The sequence below is a fragment of the Somniosus microcephalus genome, chromosome 14 (assembly GCF_052327205.1).
Source record: "Somniosus microcephalus isolate GS21.2 chromosome 14, FLI_Smic_1.0, whole genome shotgun sequence".
Lineage (NCBI taxonomy): Eukaryota > Metazoa > Chordata > Chondrichthyes > Squaliformes > Somniosidae > Somniosus > Somniosus microcephalus.
Window position 1 is genome coordinate 3885005 of NC_141000.1, and position 27961 is coordinate 3912965.

A 27961-nucleotide genomic window follows, 5' to 3' on the forward strand; every position below is an offset into this window, starting at 1 on the left:
CACAACAAAATAAATCACAAGCGATTGGAACGTTGGAATGTTCTAGCACTAATGAGGCACAGAAGCTGCACCAGGACTCCTGATGGGAACAGTCAGCCGTAGTCTGTCCAGATGGTTTCTGTACTCTGTCTGCGAACTGAGACAGCGTGCGTTCCCCTCTAACAAAGCTGAGACCTGACATTATAGTGTCTGAAGGTTTTAAGGAACCTCTCGGCGTGCAAAGATAGTCGGGTGTCTCAAGGAGAACAAGTACACTGGGACTGGGGGCCCTAGACTGGGAGTGGGGGGATTGGGGGCTCTAGACTGGGAGTGCGGAGACTGGGGGCCCTAGACTGGGGACTCTAGACTGGGAGTGGGGGGACTGGGGGCCCTAGACTGGGAGTGCGGAGACTGGGGGCCCTAGACTGGGGACTCTAGACTGGGAGTGGGGGTACTGGGGGCCCTAGACTGGGAGTGCGGAGACTGGGGGCCCTAGACTGGGAGTGCGGAGACTGGGGGCCCTAGACTGGGAGTGGGGGGACTGGGGGCCCTAGACTGGGAGTGGGGGGACTGGGGGCCCTAGACTGGGAGTGGGGGGATTATGGAGACAGCACACGGAGTGGGGGGCCATTGGGAATGCCCAACTGTGATACCCATTCTCAAAAGGCATGTCTTACTCATTCTTAAATATCGCTGTGAAACCCATTGTTAAACCCTCCCAGCAGACTGTTCCTCCTTCTAATGTACACGGCATTGTGACGATTACTTTCGCAGCCGATCTCAATCAGCTTTAACGGGAATTGAAAAAGTGGAGAATTGCACTGACAAGTGAAGTGTTCATTTTTTCAGACAATGATGTTCCTCCTTGACCAGCACCCACGGCGAGGTCTTGTAATGGGCTGGTTTATAAAATCATTATCATTTGCCTTGTGATGTTGAATGGAGAGCAGTGATTCCTGAGGGTGCAGCACGGTCCAATGTACCTAAGAACATAAGAAATAGGAGCAGGAGTAGGCCATTCGGCCCCTCGAGCCTGCTCCGCCATTCAATAAGATCATGGCTGATCTTCGACCTCAACTCTACTTTCCCACCCGATCCCCATATCCCTCGAGTCCCTTACTGTCAAAAAAATCTATCGATCTCAGCCTTGAATATACTCAACAGCTGAGAATCCACAGCTCTCTGGGGTAAAGAATTTAAAAGACTCACAACCCTCTGAGTGGAGCAATTTCTCCTCATCTCAGTCCTAAATGGCCGACCCCTTATCCTGAGACTGTGACCCTGGTTCTTGACTTTGCAGCCAGGGGGAAACAGCCTCTCAGCATCTACCCCATCAAACCCTCTCAGAATCTTATGTTTCAATGAGATCACCTCTCATTCTTCTAAACTCCTGAGAATATCGTCCGATTCTACTCAATCTCTCCTCATAGGAGAACCCTCTCATCCCAGGAATCAATCTAGTGAACCTTCGTTGCACCGCCTCCAAGGCAGGTAAATCCTTCCTTAGATACAGAGACCAAAACTGTGCCCAGTACTCCCGGTGTGGTCTCACCAAGGCCCTGTACAATTGCAGCAAGACTTCCTTACTCTTATACTCCAACCCCCTTGCAATAAAGGCCAACATGCCATTTGCCTTCCTATTCCTGCATGTTAACTTTCTGTGTTTTGTGTACAAGGACACTCAAATCCCTCGGAACACCAACATTTAATAGTTTCTCACCATTTAAAAAATATTCTGTTTTTCTATTCTTCCTACCAAAGTGAATAACCTCACATTTCCCCACATTATACTCCATCTGCCACCTTACTGCCCACTCACTCAGTCTATCTATATCCCTTTGCAGACTCTGTGTTCTCCTCACAGCTTACTGTCCCACCTAGCTTTGTATCATCAGCAAACTTGGATACATTACACTCGGTCCCTTCATTTAAGTCATTAATATAGATTGTAAATAGCTGAGCCCCAACACTGATCCTTGTGGCACCCCACTAGCTGCAGCCTGCCAACTGGAAAATGATCCGTTAATTCCTACTCTCTGTTTTCTGTCCTTTAACCAATCCTCTATCCATACTAATACTGTATATTACTCCCATCCCATGAGCCCTTATCTTGTGTATCAACCTTTCGTGTGGCACCTTATCGAATGCCTTTTGAAAATCCAAATATACTACATCCACTGGTTCCGTTTTATCTACCCTGCAAGTTACATCCTCAGAAAACTCTAACAGATTTGTCAAACACGATTTCGCTTTCAAAAAACCATGTTGACTCTGCCTAATCATATTATGATTTTCTAAGTGCCCTGTTACCCCTTCCTTAATAATGGATTCCAGTATTTTCCCGACAACTGATGTCAGGCTAACTGGCCTGTAGTTCCCTGTTTTTTCTCTCTCTCCTTTCTTGAATAGCAGGGTTACATTTGCGACCTTCCAATCCACTGAGACTGTTGTGTTTTGAGTTTTGCTTCAATTAAGTTTGTCCCAGTTCCCGGGTGTTACCTGAAGGGGGTGCTGGGGGGCTCGGTTTTACTTGTCTTTCACTTTCAGTTTCAGGTTCTGCCATGCAGACAATGTGCTGTAATGTCCACCCATTTACTCAATAAATAGTAAAAGGTACATTCCGTCTCCTCTATTCATTACTGTTCGGTCAAGATGCAGTAGAGACCATTCTAGAATCTAGGGAATTTTGGAAGATCACAACCAATGCATCCACTATCTCTGCAGCCACCTCTTTTAGAACCCTAGGATGTAGGGGATTTGTCGGCTTTTAGTCCCATTAATTTCTCCAGTACATTTTCTTTACTAATATTAATTATTTTAAGCTCCTCACTCTCATTAGACTCTTGGTTCCCCATTATTTCTGGTACGTGTCTGTTATGACTGCCTTCAGTTACATGTCCTGTGTATTGACACGAAGTTCTATTAAAACACTTGGGGCGGGCAACATCCATGGTGTGTGGAGACCTCACAGCTGTCTCAATCCGGGCGTCCAACAAGATTTTACGTTAATAGAGCTTCTTAAGCCCACCCTGCGAGGTTCTCAGCCAATTAATAGGAAGCGGGTCTTATGACATCATTTGATGATGCGTCATCAGTTGGTTCCTTAAAGGGGCCATGTCCAAATTGATTTTGACAGTGGTGCTGTCAGTGTTCTGCAGCATTGAGGTGCTGCAAACACTGACAATGACTGCACAAAGGTGCACGGCTGCACCAAGGCTCTTCCATGACTCCCTCCATATGCTTATGGAGGGAGTCACAGCACGCAGGGAGGTTCTCTTACATTCCAATGGGCAGAAGACACCTCCCCAGGACACCAACGCAGCCTGGTTGCACAATGCACAGGAGGACCCAAGCAGGGATGTGGTCAGGAGGACCAGGCTGCAGTGGTACAAACTTTTCAATGATCTCAGTAGATCACGAAACGTTACTGCAAAGCCACACTCAACCTCATCCTGCTGTGCCACTCATCACATCCCCATCACTCTGCCTTCCTGATCCTACTCCTGCACATCCTTACTCACACAAATGTACCTTGCACCTCCACCCATCCCTCTCTACATTATCACTTCCCCTTCTCACTAACAACCCCTCACTCTCACCCTCATCCTCGTCCAATTGTACCAACTAACAACCCCTCACTCTCACCCTCATCCAATTGTACCAACTAACAACACACAAGGTTGACACTTGTGTGTTTTATGCAATGTTCATGTTAATGAGCTGTCAAACATTGAAATCTTTATTTTCAACACTTTGCCTTCTTGGACAGATTTGTGTGCACCTTTGGAAGTAGCTTAGTGAGTTAGTGAATGGTGAGACATAACAGTACCCCCCGCAATGGTGACGAGTGTGAAAGGATATTGTAGGGATGCTTTATGGTACTGGTGTGGCATGGTGCCAACCTGGTGCATCATGTACAGCATCAAGAGAAGTAAATCTGGCCATGGTGAGGCCATCCCTGGCCTCCCGGGCAGCAATGTGGTCGGGTGCTGATGCCCTGTGTCCTGTGCAGCTTCAGGTGATTGCGAAGAAGGTTGTTGTTGGTGATGTTGGTGTGCCTGTTGATGTTGGTGTTGGTGTTGGGGCTGATCGTGGTGGGATTCTGAGGTCCAAGGTGAGATTTTTTCAAGGGCACCGATGCTGATGGAATAGCTGGCAGCTGAAGTTGAGATGACAGAAGCGATCTGTCAGTGGCGAGAGAGGTTGCTCCAAGGAGGAGACACTGGATAGAGAGTTTACTCCAAACACTTCAAACCTCCATAAAGCTGAAAAGTGTATTCCAAATCCTGAAGGCTCCAGCCTCTAAGATTGGAAATTGAACAGCTGCGAAATGGTAGCTTTTATACCACTTTTGCAGCTGTCAACTACTCACAGCAATACAGAGTCAGAATCCGACACACTTACCCGACGTGATCCCCGAGCGCCGGGAACCTCGTAAAAACATTGAAATATCGTTAGGACCTGGTAAAATGTTATTAAATACCTTTAAGCAGCTTCTTAAGTATCTCAATTGCCTGACCCGTCGCTTAGTGCCGGTTCTGCAAACCGCAGGCGGAGCCGGCACTTGGGAAACTGACAAGGAGGCGGGTTCAGAGCAGACTTCTGCCCTGCTGTCAATCACTGTCATTTTGACAGCGGATCCGCCCCCAAACTCGCACTCGCAGTGCCGGTAAGATTCAGCCCTTGGCGTGAGCCAGTCTGGCAGGTGATGAAGCTGAGGAATTCAGTTGTTGCCTGGAGTTTAGGGACTGATCGTGGAGGACAGGACTCCATGCCTGACCACACCAGTCAGGAATGCGAACGACAGTGGTTTGGTAAATTGAACATTTGTGATTTGAAAAAAAGATGCAAGCACATTTGAACCCTTTCCCTGCCAAATTCCCACTGCCATGTAAAACAGTATCAGGGCATCAGTACTAAATCATTATTGATTATTCCTCACATACCTGTGGAATGGTGTTTTGCAAGTTGCGTACAGTGAGCTTATTGTAAAGAGCCTCATTGGTCCTGTTGCTGTGTGGAATCAGGATCTGCAATGAGTAAATAGTATGAAACTGTAACCAGCAGTCCACTCAGACACAGCACAATCAATACAAAGTTCTCAAAGATCACTACCATTTGTGTGAATAAATACTGGAGACACCTGTGTGCTTTGTATCGACACTGTGAAGTTACACCATCAATGAACGTTGTTTTGCAATTAGTGTAAAATGTAACAGGAAACAATAAGGGTTTGACTTTTTATGAATTTGCTCTTGGGATGTGGATGACAGAGGAAAGGCAGTATTTCCCCAGTGTTATGTGGTGTATATCTCCTGAGGTACGTGGTGTATCTCTCCTATGGTATGCAGTGTGTATCCCCCGCGGAATGTGTAGTATGTCCCCCATATTACACGGTGTATGTCTCCCGTGGTACGAGTTGTACATGTCCCGTGGAAGGAGATGTAAATCTCCCACAGAATGTGGTGTGCATCCCCTGTGGTAGTTGCTGTATTTCCCCAGTGATAAATGGTTTATATCTCCCGTGGTACGTAGCGTATATCCCCCGCGGTACGCTGTGTATATCGCCCATGGAATGTAGTATATATTCCCCACATTACGCAGTAAATATCTCCGATGGTATGCGATGTACATCACCCATGGTTTGTGCCATATAGCTCCTGTGCTACGTGGCGTATGTCTCCTATAGTACGTGGTGTATATCTCCTGAGGTACGCGATGTATAAACCGAGGCCTCATCTGCTCTCTCAGGTGGATGTAAAAGATCCCACAGCGCTATTTCGAAGAAGAGCAGGGGAGTTCTCTCCGGTGTCCTGGCCAATATTTATCCCTCAATCAACACCATTAAAAAAGATTATCTGGTCATTTATCACATTGCTGTTTGTCGGATCTTGCTGTCAAATTGGCTGCCGCGTGTCCTACACTGCAACAGCAACTACCCTTCAAAAGTACTTAATTGGTTATAAAGCACTTTGGAGCGTCCTGAGGTCATGAAATTCATTCTTCTGATAGCGTGATGCACATTATATGCAAGGCTTTGCTTGGACAGCACTGTCAGAGTGCAGTGAGCAAGACCCCTGCCCATGAAGCATAGCTGACCTCAGTAAAACGTCTGGGCTCAGCCTAATTACACGTGCTCCCGGCCTGGAGTGTACCTGCCACTGGTAGATCAACACAGCGGGGGAGGTGAGCGTGGAATTCGGAATTCAACGTGCTGCTGGAGCTATTAAAGGGCTGCAGCAAACATTTAACGAGAAGATAGCTCCTTAATGGTGGCTAAATGTGGTGGGACATAAAGCTGCAGGTGGCCAAGTAAAATAGATGAGAAGAAGATATGGCGATCTGTGGGTGAGTGAATGTCATTTGCAGGATGGTGAACTGGAGGTGTTGCTGCAAGAGTTTAATGCAATAAGGGATGTCCTGTTTGGCACTGCAACACCCTCTTCCCAGGGAAAGGAGATGGCAGCTATGGGCAGCACCCACAGGATCTTGGACCAGGTGCAGAAGGTGGCACACTTAAAGGAGCTGCCAAGTTACAGCTACTCAATGGGACCTTTCAGCAGGCAGATGACTCAGGCAAGCATATCACAAATATCCTTCAACTTAGACGTACAAGACACAGTATACACACATACGAACAATGACGGACAGGTAAAGGCCCTCTAATTCATCCAACCTGACCCACACGATTGTGATACCTTGCATGTGTATCACAATATATACACCCCCCACCCCACCCCTCTAAAAACCATGTGATCTCCTGGAATACCCATTAGCCAACACACACAACACAATACACACTATACGACACACACCAAAGAGGGCTTTACTATCTGTACAGTGTAGTTTCAGTTTTGTACCGTTAAATCTGTGTCATACAAATCAGGCTGAAAATGAATGTGAGCAGATGACAGGATTTGTGCATTTTGTGCATATTATGTAACATGTATTGTGTAAGTGTACTTTGTAATATTTGTGTAAATTGCATACTGTAACGTATTGTATAAAGTGCATTGTTTTTTGCATTGTGTAATGTGTAACACGTATAATGTGTGTTATGTAAAGTGTCATGTACATTGTGTAAAATATAACTTACATAGCAAGTTAAGGATATTGTGTAACATGTAGCGTGTAGAGTGTTATGGTATCATGTAACATGTAGCGTGTAGTGTGTTAAGAGTATCATCTAATGTGTAGTATGGATCACATGCTGGCTACAAAATACAACACAGAGAGGTTAAGGGTAGTCACTCAGACTGGCAAAAGGTGGGAAGTGTTTTGATGAGGTAACAGAGAGGGTTGATGAGGGCAATGTGGTTAACGTAGTGTACATGGATTTCCAAAAGGCGTTCGATAAAGTGCCACGTCATAGGCTGGCCAGCAAAGTTGAAGCCCATGGAATAAAAGGGACAGTGAGTGGCAGCATGGATACGGAATTGGCTAAGTGACAGGAAACAGAGAGTAGTGGTGAACGGTTGTTTTTTGGACTGGAGGAAGGAATATAATGGTGTTCCCCAGGGGTCGTTTAAAAAAAATGTTTATTAGTTTATGGGATGTGGGTGTCGCTGGCAAGGCCAGCATTTATTGCCCATCCCTAATTGCCCTCGAGAAGGTGGTGGTGAGCCGCCTTCTTGAATCGCTGCAGTCTGTGTGGTGAAGGTACTCCAGGTTAGGTAGCGAGTTCCAGGATTTTGACCCAGCGACGCTGAAGGATCAGCGATATATTTCCAAGTCAGGATGGTGTGTGACTGGGAGGGGAACTTGGAGGTGGTGGTGTTCCCATGCGCCTGCTGCCCTTGTCCTTCTAGGTGGAAGAGGTCGCGGGTTTGGGAGGTGCTGCCAAAGAAGCTTTGGCGAGTTGCTGCAGTGCATCTTGTAGATGGTACACACTGCAGCCACGGTAAGCCAGTGGTGGAGGGAGTGAATGTTTAAGGTGGTGGATGGGGTGCCAATCAAGCGGGCTGCTTTGTCCTGGATGGTGTCAAGCTTCTTGTGTTGTTGGAGCTGCACTCATCCAGGCAAGTGGAGAGTATTCCATCACACTCCTTACTTGTGCCTTGTAGATGGTGGAAAGGCTTTGGGGAGTCAGGAGGTGAGACACTCGCCGCAGAATACCCAGCCTCTGACCTGCTCTTGTTGCCACAGTATTTATGTGGCTGGTCCAGTTAAGTTTCTGGTCAATGGTGACCCCCAGGATGTTGATAGTGGGGGATTCGGCGATGGTAATGCCATTGAATGTCATGGGGAGGTGGTTAGACTCTCGCTTGTTGGAGATAGTCATTGCCTGGCAATTCTGTGGCGCGAATGTTACCTGCCACTTATCAGCCCAAGCCTGAACGTTGTCCAGGTCTTGTTGCATGCGGGCATGGACTGCTTCATTATCTGAGGAGTTGTTCTAGGACCACTGCTTTTCTTGATATATATTAATCACTTGGACGTGGGTGTACAGGGCACAATTTCAAAATTTGCAGATGACACAAAACTTGGAAGTATAGTGAACAGTGAGGAGGAGAGTGATAAACTTCAGGAAGACATAGACAGGCTGGTGGAATGGGCGGACACGTGGCAGATGAAAGTTAATGCAGAAAAACGCAAAGTGATACATTTTGGCAGAAAGAACGAGGAGAGGCAATATAAACTAAAGGGTACAATGCTAAAGGGGGTGCATGAACAGAGAGACCTGGGGGTATGTGTGCACAAATCGTTGAAGGAGGCAGGGCAGGTTGAGAAAGCAGTTGAAAAAGCTTACGGGATCCTGGGCTTCATAAACAGAGATATAGAGTACAAAAGTGTGGAAATTATGATGAACCTGTATAAAACACTGGTTCGGCCCCATCTGGGGTATTGTGTCCAATTCTGGGCACCGCACTTTAGGAAGGACGTGAAGGCCTTAGAGAAGGTTCAGAAAAAATTTACAAGAATGATTCCAGGGATGAGGGACTTCAGTTACGTGGATAGACTGGAGAAACTGGGTTGTTCTCCTTAGAGCAGAGAAGGTTGAGAGGAGATTTGATAGAGGTGCTCAAAATCATGAGGGGTCTGGACAGAGTAGATAGAGAGAAACTGTTCCCATTGGCGGAAGGGTCGAGAACCAGAGGGCACAGATTTAAGGTGATTGGCAAAAGAACCAAAGGCGACGTAAGAAAAAACGTTTTTACGCAGCAAGTGGTTAGGATCTGGAATGCACTGCCTGAAAGGGTGGTGGAGGCAGACTCAATCTTATCTTTCAAAAGGGAGTTGGATAAGTATCTGAAGGAAAAAAAATTGCAGGACTACGGGGAAAGGGCGAGGGAGTGGGACTAGCAGAGAGTCAGCTCGGGCTCGACGGGCCGAATGGCCTTCTTCCATGCTGTAACCAATCTATGATTCTAAGTGGGGTTCCACATGGATCGGTGCTGGGACCACTGTTGTTCACAATTTACATTAATGATTTGGACTCGGGAATAGCGGTGGCATAGTGGTTAGCACTGTTGCCTCACAGCGCCAGGGACCCGGGTTCAAATCCGGCCTCGGGTGACTGTGCAAACTCCACACAGACAGTCACCCCGTGTTTGCGTGGGTTTCCTCCGGGTGCTCCGGTTTCCTCCCACAGTCCAAAGATGCGCAGGTTAGGTTGATTGGCCATGATAAAAATTGGCCCTTAATGTTAGGGGGGATTAAATACGTGGGGTTACGGGGATAGGGCTTGGGTGGGATGGTTGTCGGTGTAGGGACTACGTGCTAGGGTTTGGATGATCAGCCATGATCTCGTTGAATGGCGGAGCAGGCTCGAAGGGCCAAATGGCCTACTCCTGCTCCTATCTTCTATGTTTCTATGTTTATGTTTCTATCAGAAGTACAATATCAAATTTTGTGGATGATACCAAATTGAGGGAGGTGTAGTTAATGCAAGAAAGAATGCAACAAAATAACTTGCAGAATGGGCATGTAATTGGCAAATGAACTTCAATATAGATAAGTGTTGAAGTGGTGCATTTCGGTAGGAAGAATAAGGAGATCACATAATGCTTGAATTATGAGAGTCTGAATGGGGAAGAGCAGCAAAGGGATCTGGGGTACAGATACACAAATCACTAAGAGTAGCGACACAGGATAATAAGGCCATTAAAAAAAGCAAACCAAGCACTGGGGTTCATTTCTAGAGAGATAGAATTGAAAAGCAGAGAAGTTATGTTAAAATTGTATTGAACCTTGGTTAGACCAGACTAGGAGCCGTCTTCTTCTTAGGCAGTCCCTCGGAACCGAGGATGACTTGCTTCCACATTAAAAATGAGTTCTCAGGTGACTGATGAGTCCAATGCGGGACCTACAATCTCTGTCACAGGTAGGACAGATGGTGGTTGAAGGGGTGCTTGGGTTGACGTGCGCTCCTTCCGCTGCTTGCACTTGGCTTCCACTTGCTCCCGGCGAATAGACTCGAGGTGTTCGGCGCCTTCCCGGATGCTTCTCCTCCACTTTGTGCGGTCTTGGGCCAGGGATTCCCAGGTGTCGGTGGGGATGTTGCACTTTTTCAAGGAGGCTTTGAGGGTGTCCTGAACCGTTTCCTCTGCCCACCTGGGGCTCTCTTGCCATGTCGGAGCTCCGAGTAGAGCGCTTGTTTTGGGAATCTCGTATCGGGCATGCGGACGATGTGACCCGTCCATCACAGCTGATTGAGCGCGGTCAAAGCTTCAATGCTGGGGATGTTGGCCTGAGCAAGAACACTGACGTTGGTGCGCCTATCCTGCCAATGGATTTGCAGGATCCTGCGAAGGCAACGTTGGTGGTACCTCTCCAGTGCTTTGAGGTGCCTGCTGTGCATGGTTCATGCCTCTGAGGCATACAGCAGGGCGGGTATTACTGCTGCTCTGTAGACCATGAGCTTAGTGCTGGGTTTGAGGTCCTGGTCTTCAAGCACTCTCTTCCTCAGGCAACCGAAGGCTACACTGGCACACTGAAGGCGGTGTTGGACTTCGTCATCGACGTCTGCCCTTGTTAACAGTAGGCTCCCGAGGTATGGAAAGTGGTCCACGTTTTCCAAGGCCTTGTCGTGGCTTTTGATAATCGGGGGGGCAGTACTGTGTGGCGGGGGCAAGTTGGTAGAGGACCTTTGTCTTACGGATGTTTAGTGTAAGGCCCATGCTCTCGTATGCTTCGGTGAAGGTGTTGACGATGGTTTGGAGTTCGACCAGAGTGAGCGCAGACGCAAGCATCGTCTGCATACTGTAACTCGACGGCAGAGGATGGGATGACCTTGGATCTGGGCTGGAGGCGATGGAGATTGAACAGTTTCCCATTTGTTCTGTAAATTAGCTCCACTCCAGCGGGGAGCTTACGGAGGGTGAGATGGAGCATTGCAGCCAGGAAGATCGAGAAGAGCGTTGGTGCGATGACACAACCTTGCTTGACCCCGGTCCGTACGTGAATTGGGTCTGTGGTGGAACCGTTGGTCAGGATCACGGCTTGCATGTCGTTATGAAGCAGGCGGAGGATGGTGACAAACTTTTGAGGGAAGCGGAATTTGAGGAGGACACTCCATAATCCCTCATGGTTGACAGTGTCGAAGGCCTTTGTGAGGTCAAAGGCGGCCATGTAGAGCGGTTGGTGCTGTTCCCTGCATTTCCCTTGTAATTGACGTGCGGTGAAGATCATGTCCATTGTGCCCCTTAGTGGGAGGAATCCGCACTGCGACTTTGGGAGGAGCTCTTCGGCCACTGGGAGAAGGTGATTGAGGAGGATCCTTGCGATGACTTTCCCTGTGGCAGACAGCAGGGAAACTCCTCTGTAATTACCGCAATCGGACTTGTCACCTTTCTTGAAGATGGTCACAATTACGGCGTCTCTGAGATCCCCTGGCATGCTCTCCTCCTTCCAGATAAGAGAAATGAGTTCATGAATTCGCACCAGTAGTGCTTCTCCACCATGCTTTAGTGCCTCGGCAGGGATTCCATCTGCTCCTGAGGCCTTGTTGTTCTTCAGTTGTTGGATGGCCTTTTCAACTTCATGCCGTGCTGGGGTTGTGCTGAGATGGTGACGGGTCGCATGCTACGGGATGGAGTTGAGGACACTCGCGTCGAAGACAGAGTCTCGGTTAAGGAGATCTTTGAAGTGCTCCTTCCAGTGGGCACTGACTGTCTCTCTGTCCTTGATGAGTATCTCTCCGTTCTTGGCCCGCAGTGATGTAGGACCTTGGGTGCTTGGGCCGTAGATGGTCTTGACTGCGGTAAAGAATCCACGCACGTCATGGTTGTCGGCTAGTTGCTGGATCTCCTGCGCTTTCTCCAACCACCATCTGTTCTTCTCCTCTGGACCTCCTCCACCAGGACCGCCAATGCCGTGTCCGAGAATTGGTGCGCACTCTCCCTCAGTCTCCCTCCATCCTGAAACCTGCAGCTGTGTGTCAGCCAGCGCACTCCACACCTTCAGTGGAAGTGGGTGGGTGCGTGGAGGCTACATATACTGCTCCACAAAAATTGCTTCTAATCAGCGCTTGAGTACTAAACCTGCAGGTGCCTGTTTTAGCGCCTCCAGGCAAGTTCAAATTATGTTAATCAGCAATTTGGACCAAAATTGCGGGCTAAAACCAGACTTTCAAACAGGTGTGACTTATTAGCACAGCACCCATTTAACCCTTTCACCAAAATAACCCCCATGTGCTAAAGGTGCCCTGTAACGAGTGTAATGTGCTAAGGGTATCAAGTAACATGTAATGTGTAATGTATTAGCTACTTTTCCAATTCAAACAATGGAGTTATCATCACTTCTATACTACTTTGTATTTTTAGAAAAAGCACGAAATGTTTCCGATGTACATCTAAACTACCCGGAAAAGTCTGCTGGCAAATTATTGGATGATGTGCTGTTTCACTGACCTCAGCCACCTTAGTCTCAAACTCCAGCACGGTTTCCATGTCAGCCTGCGCTGTGGTGGTGTTAGCTCCCAGGAGAACGGCAATGTCCATCATCAGCTTCAGCAGGGCACGTCGGGACTAGAGAAAGAGTGCCAGAGAGAATCATTCAGAGAGCTCCACACCTCACATTAGATCTATCACTGCCTGACCAGATGGCAGCTTCATCCATACAGACCATGGGCCACACAGACCAGGAAAGCCTCAGGTTTGGTCCCTAGTCCATCTTAACCAGGTCCACGTTGGGGCACTGCAGATCGTGTGGGTTAGGAAGTGAAAAATCGGCCCACTACTGTTTAAATAACTTCACGGCCTCGCCCCTCCCTATCTCTGTAACCTCCTCCAACCCTACAACCCTCCGAGAACTCTGCGTTCCTCCAATACTGGCCTTGCGCATCCCCGATGTTTATCGCTCCACCATTGGCGGCTGTGCCTTCAGCCGTCTAGGCTCCAAATCCCCCCATAAACCTCCGCCTCTCTACCTCTCTCTCCTCCTGTAAGACGCTCCTTAAACCTACCTCTCCGGTCAAGTTTTTGGTCACCTGTCCCAATACCTCTATGTGGTTCGGTGTCAAATTTAACGCTCCTGTGAAGCGCCTTGGGGCATTTTACTATGTTAAAGGCGCTATATTAATGCAAGTTGCGGTTATGAAACTGAATTCAAGAAATCTGCTAATGTGGACTGGCACCAGAAAAAAATGACCATGAAGGTGTTGGATTATCGTTAAACCCCACTGGTTCAACGGTGCCCTTCAGGGACGGGAACCTGCCATCCACATGACTCCAGCCTTTTCTCCGCATCATTCAATACCTTCACTTCCTGAGCATACACCTCCCTTTTAAGTATTTCAACTGACTTTTTAGCTATGAGCTTCTGAAGCAGTGTGTTTCACACTCTCAGTTCTCTGTACGAGGTCTTTCCTTCTAACTGTTTGAATTGTAAGATTCTGTCCCTTCCCTCTGGATGTTCTGACTGGAGGGAAGAATCATCCTCTCTCTACCCTGTGAATTCCCCTCATTATTTTTTTTTTTTAAACACTTCAATAAGCTCACCCCATATCCTCCTCACCCACTGTACAAAGGTTTTGCCCTAAATAGTTGCGATAGCATAAATCATAGCACTCTTGTTTTGGGACTTCATTCTGTTTGTATGGGTAGATAGATGGATGAACGAATGTGTATATTTTGATTTATGTAGCAAACAGTAGGGTTGATTTTGGATAGATGGATTGATGTGTATATTGATTTTAGGATTAATTTTAAGGAGGATGCAAACAACCTACCAGTTTGACCGGAGCAGAGAGCAGAAGATAAGAGGTAGCCCCACCCCACCCATGATTTCCCACCTATTAGGATTTTGAAAAATTAGCCCTGGTGTTTTATTGGCAATGAGAAGGCTGTTGGTGCGAGCTACCCTGGCAGGGAATCCAGTGGATCTTGTAGTAACTTTGGCCTTTTGCCTCTGAGAGGGGAAAGTGTGCGGCTGTAGCCAAGGCAGCTGCATAAGTTGAGATTTTTACACTGATGCGTTCTTCTGCCTTTCCGTCAAACATGTTACAAGACTTGTCTGGAATTGGGGCTGATTTCTATCTCGGTTATGCCCCAAAATAGGCTGCAGAATATGGGAGCAACAGAGCTCTAAATAAAAGAAAGAACTTGCATTTATATAGCACCTTTCACATCCTCTGGATGTCCCAAAGCGCTTTACAGCCAATTAAGCACTTTTGAAGTGTAGACACTGTTGTGATGTAAGAAATGCGGCAGCCAATTTGCGCACAGCAAGCTCCCACAAACAGTAACGAGATAAATGACCAGATAATCCGTTTTAGGTGTTGGTTGAGGGATAATTGTTGACCATGACACTGGGACAACTCCCCTGCTCCTCTTCGAATAGTGCCATGGGGTCTTTTACGTCATAGAAACATAGAAGATAGGAGCAGGAGTAGGCCATTCAGCCCTTCGAGCCTGCTCCGCCATTCAACGAGATCATGGCTGATCATCCAAACCCTAGCACCCGGTCCCTACACTGACAGCCATCCCACCCAAGCCCTATCCCCATAACCCCACATATTTAATCCCCCCTAACACTAAGGGTCAATTTTTTTTATCATGGCCAATCAACCTAACCCGCACATCTTTGGACTGTGGGAGGAAACCGGAGCACCCGGAGAAAACCCACACAAACACGGGGAGAATGTGCAAACTCCACACAGACAGTCACCCGAGGCCGGATTTGAACCCGGGTCCCTGGCGCTGTGAGGCAACAGTGCTAACCACTATGCCACCGTGCTGCCTGATGGGGTAGACAGGGACTCGGTGGAACGTCTCATCTGAAAGACGGCACCTCTGACAGTGCAGCACTCCCTCAGTACTGAACTGAATTCTCAGCCTAGATTTTGTGCTCGAGTCCTGGAGTGGAACTTGAACACACATACCTCTGATTCAGAGGCGAGAGTGCTACCAACTGAGCCATGGCTGACACAAATTAGGCAAACTCAGTTCCGCCTAATTATCACCTATTTTTTTGGTTAGCCCAGTGAGTTTTCCGGTTGGGTCTGCGGTGGAGCAATGGGAGTGGCCGTCAGGAGAGGAAGACTCGTGGAGGTTCGCTCCTCAGGTCACACCAATCCAAGGAGACATCCATGTCCTCTCGCTGACACCCAGACTCACATCTCCCAGACGGGCCGCTGGAGGTCCCTTTTGCCAAAGGAAGTGGGACCACCAGATGGCGTCACTACAATATCCGAATGCCTGGCTGATCGTTATGCTGGATGGTTCTTCAGGAGCACCCAAAGCGCAGTCTGCACTACATAAACGGTGGACTGCCGGAGGTGGGGGGGAAATCAGGAGCCAGCGTTGCCCTGGTCACACCCACCAAAACGCCACCAACCATTCCCTCAGGCCCTGGCGCACCAGCCTGGGGACCTAGCTACTCCCGGGGCTGGGTCAGCAGATGCAGTTCTGTGCCGTCTCCTGCAAGAGGCACCTGGGGCCGCAATGCAGCATGGGGCTGGGACACATAGGGACGCTAACAGTCAGAGGCCCAAATCCTGGCTCCACCTCCGTGCAGACATGGCACAATGCTGGCATCTGACCTATGGGAATGGTATCATGGGAACCCTCCTCACGTGGCTCAACCTTCCTTTAAGTAGCCCTCAAACAGGGGATTGGATGCTGCACTGCCCCATCACTGTCTGCAGATTTATGTTAATTTATGTTAACATACTAAGATGGGAGGGAAAGTAGTGAGTGAGGAGGACATAAAAAACCTGCAAGGGGACATAGACAGGCTAAGTAAGTGGGCAGAGATTTGGCAGATGGAATACAATACTGGAAAGTGTGAGGTTATGCACTTTGGCAGGAAAAATCGTAGAGCAAGTTATTATCTTAATGGCAAGAAACTGGAAAGTGCTGAAGTACAAAGGGATCTGGGGGTCCTGGTGCACGAAACTCAAAAGGTTAGTATGCAGGTGCAGCAAGTGATTAAGAAGGCCAATGGAATGTTGGCTTTCATTGTTAGGGGGATAGAATATAAAAATAGGGAGGTATTGCTTCAGTTGTACAAGGTATTGGTGAGACCGCACCTGGAATACTGCGTACAGTTTTGGTGTCCATACTTAAGAAAAGACATACTTGCTCTCGAGTCAGTACAAAGAAGGTTCACTCGGTTAATCCCGGGGATGAGGGGATGGACATATGAGGAGAGGTCGAGTAGATTGGGACTCTACTCATTGGAGTTCAGAAGAATGAGAGGCGATCTTATTGAAACCTAAAAGATTGTGAAATGAGTTGGATCGGGTGGATGCGGGGAGGATGTTCCCGATGATGGGTGAAACTAGAACTAGGGGGCATAGTCTTAGAATAAGGGGCTGCTCTTTCAAAACTGAGATGAGGAGGAACTACTTCACTCAGAGGGTGGTAGGTCCATGGAATATGCTGCCCCAAAAAGCTGTAGAAGCTACATCATTACATAAATTTAAAACAGAAATAGACAGTTTCCTAGAAGTAAAGGGAATTAAGGGTTACAGGGAGCGGGCAGGAATTTGGACATGAGTCTAGGTTCGGATCGGACATGGCCCTGTGGGTAGCGGAGCGGGCCCAGGGGCCGTGTAGCCTGATCCTGCTCCTGTTTCGTGTGTCCAATTCTGTTAGATTCAGGAGATGGTTCTGTGATGGTGGATTGGCGGTTAGGATCAGATCAGCCATGATCTTATTGAATGGCGGAGCAGGCTCGAGGGGCCGATTGGCCTATTCCTGCTCCTATTTCTTATGTTCTTATGTAACTTTGTTTCTCTCTCCACGGATGCTGTCTGGCCTGCTGAGTGTTTCCAACATTTTCTGTTGTTATTTCAGATTTCCAGCATCTGCAGTATTTTGCTAATGTACAGATTTATGGTAATGGGTTATAGGAATATAGGAACAGGAGTAGGCCATTCAGCCCCTCAAGCCTGTTCCGCCATTCAATTAGAACATGGCTGGTCTGTATCTTACCTCAATCTACCCGCCTTGGTTCCGTAACCCTTAATACCTTTGGGTAACAAAAATCTATCAATCACAATTTTGAAGTTTTCGATTGACCCCCAGCCTCAGCTGCTTTTTGGGGAAAAGAGTTCCAGATTCCCACTACCCTTTGTGTGAAGAAGTATTTATTGACATCACCCCCGAACAGCCTAGCTCTATTTGTAAGGTGTTGCCCCCTTGTTCTGGACTCCCCCACCAGGGGAAATAGTTTCTCTCTATCGAACGTATCAATTCCTTTAATCATCTTAAACACCTCAATTAAGTTTCCCCTTAATCTTCTGTACACGAGGGAATACAAGCCTACTCTATGCAACCTGTCCTCATAATTTAACCCTTTTAGCCCCAATATCATTCTGATAAATCTACGCTGCACTCCCACAGCTCCTAGCTTCGCACCAGGTTGAGAGGCTCGAGGCTCCCCAAAAGCTTTCAGAGCGTTTGTCCCCCTAATGTGGCATTCTCCCGTTAAATTTCACTTGCACACAATTTTCCCCTCCCACCACTAGGGTGCACCCTGTACCCACCACTAGGGTGCACCCTGTACCCACCACTAGGGTGCACCCTGTACCCATCACTAGGGTGCACCCTGTACCCACCACTAGGGTGCACCCTGTACCCACCACTAGGGTGCACCCTGTACCCACCACTAGGGTGCACCCTGTACCCATCACTAGGGTGCACCCTGTACCCACCACTAGGGTGCACCCTGTACCCACCACTAGGGTGCACCCTGTACCCACCACTAGGGTGCACCCTGTACCCACCACTAGGGTGCACCCTGTACCCACCACTAGGGTGCACCCTGTACCCACCACTAGGGTGCACCCTGTACCCACCACTAGGGTGCACCCTGTACCCACCACTAGGGTGCACCCTGTACCCACCACTAGGGTGCACCCTGTACCCACCACTAGGGTGCACCCTGTACCCACCACTAGGGTGCACCCTGTACCCACCACTAGGGTGCACCCTGTACCCACCACTAGGGTGCACCCTGTACCCACCACTAGGGTGCACCCTGTACCCACCACTAGGGTGCACCTGTACCCACCACTAGGGTGCACCCTGTACCCACCACTAGGGTGCACCCTGTACCCACCACTAGGGTGCACCTGTACCCACCATTAGGGTGCACCCTGTACCCACCACGAGGGTGCACCCTGTACCCACCACTAGGGTGCACCCTGTACCCACCACTAGGGTGCACCCTGTACCCAACTGAGTGTGCACCTGGTGCTGTGAATAATTATGTAAATGAGCTCTGACCAGAGGATTAATGCTATTAGTAGATGACGTTATGGTCGAGTTTGCACCAGTTCCCAACCATTTAGGCTTCACTTAGACCTCAAGGTGAAAGTTGGCCTCATGGTGTCTATCTATAAACAAACAACAACAGCTTGTACTTGCATAGCACCCTTAATGTAATGAAATGTCCTGAAACAGTTCACGAGTCTCCCTGAGAAGAGGGCAGAGAAGTGTTCGGAGTGGTGATCAAAGGGTTAGCCAGGCATTCAGATATTGTAGTGACACCATTTGGTCTTGGGTGTCTGGTGGAACAGCTTCCTTTGGAAAGAGCAGCATCCACCAGACCCTCTCGGCAGAGGTGGGTGTGCAGCTGTCAGTGGAAGAGCATCTATAACCCCTTACTCAAGGAGGATTCAGGAGGATTTTGAAGGTGAGGAGAGGTGCAACAAGGCAGGGGTGTTTAGGGGTGGGGGTTCCAGTGCAAAGGGACAATATGGTTGAAGGTGATGATGATGCTATGGGAGGTGAGCACACAGCAGAGTTTAAGGAGCAGAGGGTGCACAGAAGGATAGTGCCAGGCCATTTATAAAGAAGAACTTTGAATTCAATGCACTGGTGGATGGTGTGTCCCTGGAGTTCAGTGAGGAAAGGGGCGGTCGAACTTAACACGGGAAGGCGGAGCGGTAGAGCTTTGCAGTTTGTGTGTAGGATAGAGGCAGTGAGGAGCACACGGGAGAAATGGAACCTGGTTAACAGAATGTAGACAAGAGTCGTAGTAACAGTGAGGATGAGAGAGGAAGGCAGGCGCCAACATTCTGGAGGTGGAAATGGATCAGGGAGAATAAGATCAGTGAAAGCTTGTTCCCACTCTACGCGCAATTCACAAATATCCAAGTGCTGGAATTGCATAGTATTTACAGCACAGAAACAGGCCATTCAGCCCAACTGGGCCAAGCCGGTGTTTATGCTCCACATGAGCCTCCTCCCACCCTTCTTCATCTCACCCCATCAACATATCCTTCTATTCCTTTCTCCCTCGTGTGCTTATCCAGCTTCCCCTTAAATGCATCTTTGCTGTTCGCCTCAACCACTCCCTGTGGTAGCAAGTTCCACATTCTCACCACTCTCTGGGTAAAGAAGTTTCTCCTGAATTCCCTATTGGATTTATTAGTGACTATCTTATATTGACGGCCCCTAGTTCTGGTCTCCTCCACAAGTGGAAACATCTTCTCTACGTCTACCCTATCAAACCCTTCATAATCTTAAAGACCTCTATTAGGTCACCCCTCGGCCTTCGCTTTTCTAGAGAAAAGAGCCCCAGCCTGTTCAATCTCTCAGTTCTGGCATCATTCTAGTGAATCATTTTTGCACCCTCTCCATTGCCTCTATATCCTTTTATAATATGGAGACCAGAACTGTTCACAGTACTCCTAGTGTGGTCTAACCAAGGTTCGATACAAGTTTTACATAACTTCTCTGCTTTTCAATTCTATCCCTCTAGAAATGAACCCCAGTGTTTTGTTTGCATTTTTATGGCCTTATTAACCTGTGTTGCTACTTTTACTGATCGTTGTATCTGTACTCCCAGATCCCTCTACTCCTCATTTAGACACTTAGGGGGAGAAATTCGGTATCGCCCCGTTTGGGGCGCAATTATCGGCCGGGCGCAAAGTTTAGTGCCTGGCGCTAATTATCGCCTCCGACTGCAAACTTGGCTTTTATCGCCCCTGGAGGTGATTGGAGCGCTACATCAGGCGCTACACACCTCTCTTCAGGCGTTAAGACCGAGGAGCGAGGCGCTAACTCAGAGTGCGGGCGAAGCTCATGTGATGTCAGTCAGCAATGGAACACAGACACACTGGCGCCGGCCAGTTCTTAAAGGGGAGGGTCGATCTTGCTCCCCATCCACATCCTGCTCATTGCAGCCTTGAATCTCGGCCTGGAGAGACCTGTACATCAAATCTGCTGGAAAGAACAATGGAGAGGCCCAGGGAAAGAGCTCAGAGTGCAGCCCCCACAGTCTCTTCTAAATCGATGCAAGGAAGGTCAAATCAAAATGAACCTGCAAAGTGCTGCTCAGTACCCAAAACTCCTTCACACAGCGTTGAACCTCTCCAGAAGTCTCTCTCTCTCTCTCTCAGAATGTGTGGTGCAAAAATGTGGCCGACAAAAAAAGGCAGGAAGCGGCTGCCTTTAAATAGCGCTTCCCCCAGTCCCTTCCCGACTGCAAAACGCTCCCCTCAACCTGTCGTTGCTAGCGGCAGGCGGTAAGGCAGGGGGCGCCATTCAATATCTGGTCCGGGGCGCTACCGGGGTGTTGCGCACTCAACTGACGTCATGATCTGCGGGCACAGGAGATCGTGGTGGTAGTGTTTAGCGTGCCGCAAAATGTCTGGTCAATTTTGCGAACTGCGCAAACATCACCGCTTCCAGATGCTGGTTGCTTTACGCCCCATTAGTGCCCTCTTAGGACACTAACGGGAAGCGCTAAGCAACCAAATTTTCCCCCCTTATTTTCCAAGGAGTATGTGACCTCCCTATTCTTCCTTCCAAAATGTACCACCTCACACTTGTCTATATTGAAGTTCATTTGCCAATTACAAACCTATTCTGCCAGTTTATTAATATCTTCCTGTATTTTGTCGCAGTCCTCCTCAGTGTTAACTATACCCCCACTATGGTGTTGTCCGCATATTTTGAAATTGTACTTCCGATTCCCGATTCCAAATCATTTATGTAAATAGTGAACAGCAGTGGTCTCAGCACTGATCCTTGTGGAACACCACTTCCCACCTTTTGCCAGTCTGAATAACTACCTTTAACCCCTACTCTTGCTTCTGTTTTGTAGCCAGCTTGCGATCCATTCTGCTACGTGTCCCTTGACTCCTCATGTTCTTACCTTAGTCATGAGTCTACTATGTGGTACCTTATCGAAGGCCTTCTGAAAACTCAAATATATTGGGCCATATTTTGCGACCCTTACGGGTGCGTATGAGGTGTGTACGCACCCGTAGGGGCCGCGCACGTTCCGGGTTTAGGCATGCGAAACGCATGCGCTAAAACCCGGAACTTGCGATCTGTCAAGAATTCTCCGCATCCCCAGGAGATGGGCCTCTGTGGGGGGAGAGCTGCTCTATTTGCCCAACATCCACCCGCTGAATGCCGATGAAATTCTTACGCCTGGTAAAAACAGGTGTAAGGCCTGCTTTTACCAGCATAAGAGTTTAAAAAAAAAAGGAAAATAACATTTTTTCACTCAATTACACATTAAAAACCCTGCCCAATAAGGTAAGTTTATTTTTAGCCCTGTTAAAACATGTTAAAAAAAAATTCAAAAAATTAAATTTTCGTTTAAAATATTTAATTAAATGGCATTTTAATTAATTTTAAATACGTAATTTATTTATTTATTTACTTCATGTGTTCGTGTATTTTTTATATGATCCCCATTCCATCCATACGTACGGAACTCCCATAAGTATGAATGGGGATTCCCTTCTTTTATTGGTTGGGCCGGCCCACGTGATCTCGGGGCACTTGTGAACCGCCTGCGCCCCTGGGATGCGTGGGTCTCTGCCCGCGCAGACCCGGAGAGGCCCAGGATCGCAAGCCCCCGTATCTCCTGGGCCACCAGGTAAATGTGTAGATTTTTTTACAGGTCGGAGGCATCCACCTCAATCACAAATTTTGGGTCATTATGTCTACTACATTACCCTTGTCTATGCTTTCTGTTACTTCATCAAAAAATTCAATAAGGTTGGTCAAGCATGACCTTCCCTTTTGAAATCCATGCTGACAACTCTTATATTTTCAGTTTCTAGATGCTTTTCTATTACATCTTTGAGTCAAGATTCCAATATCTTTCCTACTGCTGACGTTAAGTTAACTGGTCTATAGTTCCCTGGACTTGTTCCATCTCCCTTTTTAAATATAGGAATCACATTAGCTGTCCACCAGTCCTCTGGCACACTTCCCTTTTGTCATCCTCTCCTTAAATTAGAAGCAGGTACAACTCTCCCTTAAAAGACTCAACTCACAACATCAATTATTCTTTCACCATCACAGCAGAGATGAAGTGGGGCTCACCCTTTCTGCCTCTGTGCTGTTAGTCAGGTAGTCTTCCTGAGATGGCAGAAGCACAGATGCTTGGTCCAGCTGTTTGTGAGTAATGAAACACAATGAATAATAAAGAATTAATAAATCATTTACAACAAATGCATTCTTTTAAAGCACAAAAATCCCACAGGAAAAGTAGTCCAACCGTGGCTAACAAGAGAAGTTAAAGATAGTATTAGATCAAAGGAAGAGGCTTATAATGTTGTCAAAAAGAGTAGTAAGCATGAGGATTGGGAGGATTTTAGAATTCAGGAAAGGAGGACCAGGAAATTGATAAGGAAAGAGAAAACAAAATTCCAGAAATAATGGGGAATCAAGTCTAGAATGAAGGACTTAAAGAAATCAGTATAAGTAAAGACATAGTACTGAAGAAATTAATGGGACTAAGTGGCGACAAATCTCCTGGACCCAACGACCTGCACCCTAGGATTTTAAAAGAGGGAGCTGCAGAGATAGTGGATGCACTGGTATTAATCTTCCAGAATTCCCTAGATTCTAGAACAGTCCCCAAGGATTGGAAGGTAGCAAACATAACCCCGCTATTTAAGAAAGGAGGAAGAGAAAAAACAGGGAACTATAGGCCAGTTAGCCTGACATCAGTAATAGGCAAAATGCTAGAATCTATTATTAGGGAAGGGTAACAGGGCACTTAGAAAATTGTAACATGATTAGGCAGAGTCAACATGGTTTTATGAAAGGAAAATTGTGTTTGACAAATCTGTTAAGAGTTTTTTGAAGATGTAACTAGTAGGATGGATAAGGGGGAACCAGTGGATGTAGTGTATTTGGATTTTCAAAAAACATTCGATAAGGGACACACAAGAGGTTATTACTCAAAATTAGGACTCATGGGATTGGGGGTAATATATTAATTGGATTGACGATTGGTTAATGGACAGAAAACAGAGAGTAGGAATAAACGGGTCACTTTCGGGTTGGCAGGCTGTATCTAGTGGGGTACCGCAAGGATCAGTGCTTGGGCCTTAGCTATTCACAATCTATATTAATGACTTACATGAAGGGACTGAGTGTAACGTATCCAAGCTTACTGATGATACAAAGTTAGGTGGGAAAGTAAGCTGTGAGGAGGACACAAAGAGGCTGCAGAGAGATATAGACTGGTTGACTGAATGTATTCCATTTGCCATGTTCTTGCCCAATGTGGGGAAGTGTGAAGTTATCCACTTTGGTTGGGAAAAACAAAAAAGCAGAATATTTTTAGAATGGTGAGAAACTGGGAAAAGTTAGCATTCAGAGTGACCCGAGTGTCCTTGTACATGAATCACAGAAAGTTAACATGCAGGTACAGCAAGCAATTAGGAAAGCAAATGGTATGTTGGCTTTTGTTACAAAGGGATTAGAGTATAAGAGTAAAGAAGTCTTACTACAATTATACAGGGCATTGGTGAGACCACACCTGGAGTGCTGTGTACAGTTCTGGTCTCCTTACCTAAGGAAAGACATACTTACCTCAGAGGGAGTGCAACGAAGGTTCACTAGACTGATTCCTGGAATGAGGGGATTGTCCGATGAGGAAAGATTGAGCAGACTAGGCCTATATTCCCTGGAGTTTAGAAGAATGAGAGGTGATCTAACTGAAAAATTTTAAGGAGCTTGACAGGGTTAGTGCTGAGAAAATGTTTCCCCTGGCTGGGGAATTTAGAACACGGCGTCACAGTCTCAGAATAAGGGGTCGGCCATTTAGGGCTGAGATGAATCTTTGGAATTCCCTGCCCCAGAGCTGTGGATGCTCAGTCGTTGAGTATATTCAAGATAGAGGTCAATAAATCTTTGGGAATTAAGGAATATGGGGATAGTGCGGGAAGGTGGAGTTGAGGTAGAAGATCAGCCATGATCTTGTTGAATGGCGGAACAGGCTCGAAGGGCCAAATGGCCAACTCCAGCTCCTACTACTTATGTTCTTATACTGTACTCCCAGTACCAGTGTGATAAACAGAAGTGTTCGAACACACCACTAGTCATTAGAGACAGATCTGATCTTTTATACATATAAAATCTTTGTGATATTTCAAATGCTGTTCCAATTAATTCCACAAGGGTTAAATGGTTGAGAATACATCTGAGAATCAGACTAAATATAGAAAGTTCACAGGAGAAGTGAAAAAGAAAATAAGAGAGGCAAAGAGATAGTATGAGAATAGAATGGCAGCTAACATAAAAGGGAATCCAAAAGTCTTCTACAGGCATGTAAATAGTAAACGGGTAGTAAGAGGAGGGGTGGGGCTGATTAGGGACTAAAAAGGAGACCTTCACATGGAGGCAGAGGGTATGGCTGAAGTACTAAATGAGTACTTTGCATCTGTCTTCACCAAGGAAGAAGATGCTGCCATAGACATAATGAAGGAGGGGGTAGAGGAGATACTGGCTGGGATAAAAATTGATAAAAGACGAGGTAATAGAACAGCTGGCTGTACTTAAAGTAGATAAGTCACCAGGACCAGATAGGATGCATCCTAGGACGTTGAGGGAAGTGAAGGAAGAAATCGCGGAGGTACTGGCCATAATCTTCCAATCCTCCTTAGAAACGTTTTTTTTTTTTAATTCATTGATGGGGTGTGGGCGTCGCTGGTTAGGCCTGCATTTAGTGCCATCCCTAATTGCCCTTGAGAAGATGGTGGTGAGCCGCCTTCTTGAACCGCTGCAGTCCATATGGTGTAGGTACACCCACAATGCTGTTAGGAAGGGAGTTCCAGGATTTTGGCCCAGCGACAGTGAAGGAACGGCGATACAGGTCCAAGTCAGGATGGTGTGTGGCTTGGAGGGGAACTTCTAGGTGGTGATGTTCCCATGCGTCTGCTGCCCTTGTCCTTCTAAGTGGTAGAGGTCGCGGGTTTGGAAGGTGCTGTTGAAGGAGCTTTGGCGAGTTGCTGCAGTGCATCTTGTAGATGGTACACACTGCAGCCACAGTGCGCCGGTGGTGGAGGGAGTGAATGTTGAAGGTGGTGGATGGACTGCCAATCAAGTGGGCTGCTTTATCCTGAATGGTGTCGAGCTTCTTGAGTGTTGTTGGAACTGCAGTCATCCAGGCAAGTGGAGAGTATTCCATCACACTCCTGATTTGTGCCTTGTAGATGGTGGAAAGGCTTTGGGGAGTCAGGAGGTGAGACACTCGCCGCAGAATTCCCAGCCTCTGGCCTGCTCTTGTAGCCACAGTATTTATATGGCTGGTCCAGTTCAGTTTCTGATCAATGGTAACCCCCAGGATGTTGATAGTGGGGGATTCAGCGATGGTAATGCCATTGAATGTCATGGGGAGATGGTTAGAGTCTCGCTTGTTGGAGATGGTCATTGCCTGGCACTTGTGTGGTGCGAATGTTACTTGCCACTTGTCAGTCCAGGTCTGAATGTTGTCCAGGTCTTGCTGCGTATGGACACGGACTGCGTCTCGAATGGTGCTGAACAGTGTGCAATCATCAGCGAGCATCCCCACTTCTGACCTTATGATGGAGGGAAAGTCATTGATGATGGTTGGGCCTAGGACACTGCCCTGAGGAACTCCTGCAGTGATGTCATGTGATTGAGATGAATGACCTCCAACAACCACAGCCAACTTCCTTTGTGCTAGGTATGATTCCAACCAATGGAGAGTTTTCCCCTTGATTCCCATTGACTTCAATTTTGCTAGGGCTCCTTGATGCCACACTCGATCAAATGCTGCCTTGATGTCAAGGGCAGTCACTCTCACCTCACCTCTTGAATTCAGCTCTTTTGTCCATGTTTGGACCAAGGCTGTAATGAGGTCAGGAGCCGAGTGGCCCTGGCAGAACCCAAACTGGGCGTCAGTTAGCAGATTATTGCTGAGTAAGTGCCGCTTGATAGCACTGTCGACGATACCTTCCATCACTTTGCTGATGATTGAGAGTAGACTGATAGGACAGTAATTGGCCGGGTCGGATTTGTCCTGCTTTTTGTAGACAGGACATACTTGGGCAATTTTCCACATTGCCGGGTAGATGCCAGTGTTGTAGCTGTACTGGAACAGCTTGGCTAGGGGCGCAGCTAGTTCTGGAGCACAAGTCTTCAGTACTATTGCCGGAATGTTGTCAGGGCCCATAGCCTTTGCAGTATCCAGTGTCTTCAGCCGTTTCTTGACATCACGTGGAGTGAATTGAATGGGCTGAAGACTGGCATCTGTGATGCTGGGGACCTCAGGAGGAGGCCGAGATGGATCATCCACTCGGCACTTCTGGCTGAAGATAGTTGCAAATGCTTCAGCCTTGTCTTTTGCACTCACGTGCTGGGCTCCACCATCATTGAGGATGGGGATATTTTTGGAGCCGCCTCCTCCTCCTGTTAACTGTTTAATTGTCCACCACCACTCACGACTGGATGTGGCAGGACTGCAGAGCTTTGATTTGATCCGATGGTTGTGAGATCGCTTAGCTATGTCTATCGCATGTTGCTTCCGTTGTTTGGCATGCAAGTAGTCATGTGTTGTAGCCTCACCAGGTTGACACCTCATTTTTTGGTATGCCTGGTGCTGTTCCCGGCATGCTCTCCTGCACTCTTCGTTAAACCAGGGTTGATCTCCCGGCTTGATGGTAATGGTAGAGTGAGGGATATGCCGGGCCATGAGGTTACAGATTGTGGTTGAATATAATTCTGCTGCTGCTGATGGGCCACAGCGCCTCATGGATGCCCAGTTTTGAGTTGCCAGATCTGTTCGAAATCTGTCCCATTTAGCACGGTGGTAGTGCCACACAACACGGTGGAGGGTATCCTCAACATGAAGACGGGACTTCGTCTCCACAAGGACTGTGCGGTGGTCACTTCCACCAATGCTGTCATGGACAGATGCATCTGCAACAGGTAGATTGGTGAGGACGAGATCAAGTAGGTTTTTCCCTCTTGTTGGTTCCCTCACCACCTGTCGCAGACCCAGTCTGGCAGTTATGTCCTTTAGGACTCGGCCAGTTGTGGTGCTACCGAGCCACTCTTGGTGATGGACATTGAAGTCCCCCACCCAGAGGACATTTTGTGCCCTTGCAACTCTCAGTGCTTCTTCCAATTGGTGTTCAACATGAAGGAGTACTGATTCATCAGCTGAGGGAGGGCGGTAGGTGGTAATTAGCAGGAGGTTTCCTTGCCCAAGTTTGACTTGATGCCATGAGACCTCATGGGGTCCTGAGTCAATGTTGAGGACTCCCAGGGCTACTTCCTCCCGACTGTATACCACGGTGCCACCACCTCTG

The 27961-nt window shown here is 47.6% G+C and overlaps 1 protein-coding gene across 4 annotated transcripts in view; it reads right to left on the minus strand.

Moving 5' to 3' along the window:
* phex (phosphate regulating endopeptidase homolog, X-linked) overlaps positions 1 to 27961 on the minus strand; it is a 225177-nt gene that overhangs the window by 73188 nt on the left and 124028 nt on the right. For all 4 annotated transcript variants that reach the window (XM_086006138.1, XM_086006141.1, XM_086006139.1 and 1 more), the window contains 3 exons: positions 22719 to 22787; positions 12831 to 12947; positions 4926 to 5009 (listed from right to left, as the gene is read on the minus strand). In XM_086006138.1, the coding sequence (XP_085862264.1) occupies positions 4926 to 5009; positions 12831 to 12947; positions 22719 to 22787 (270 nt within the window). The remainder of the gene's footprint in view (positions 1 to 4925; positions 5010 to 12830; positions 12948 to 22718; positions 22788 to 27961) is intronic.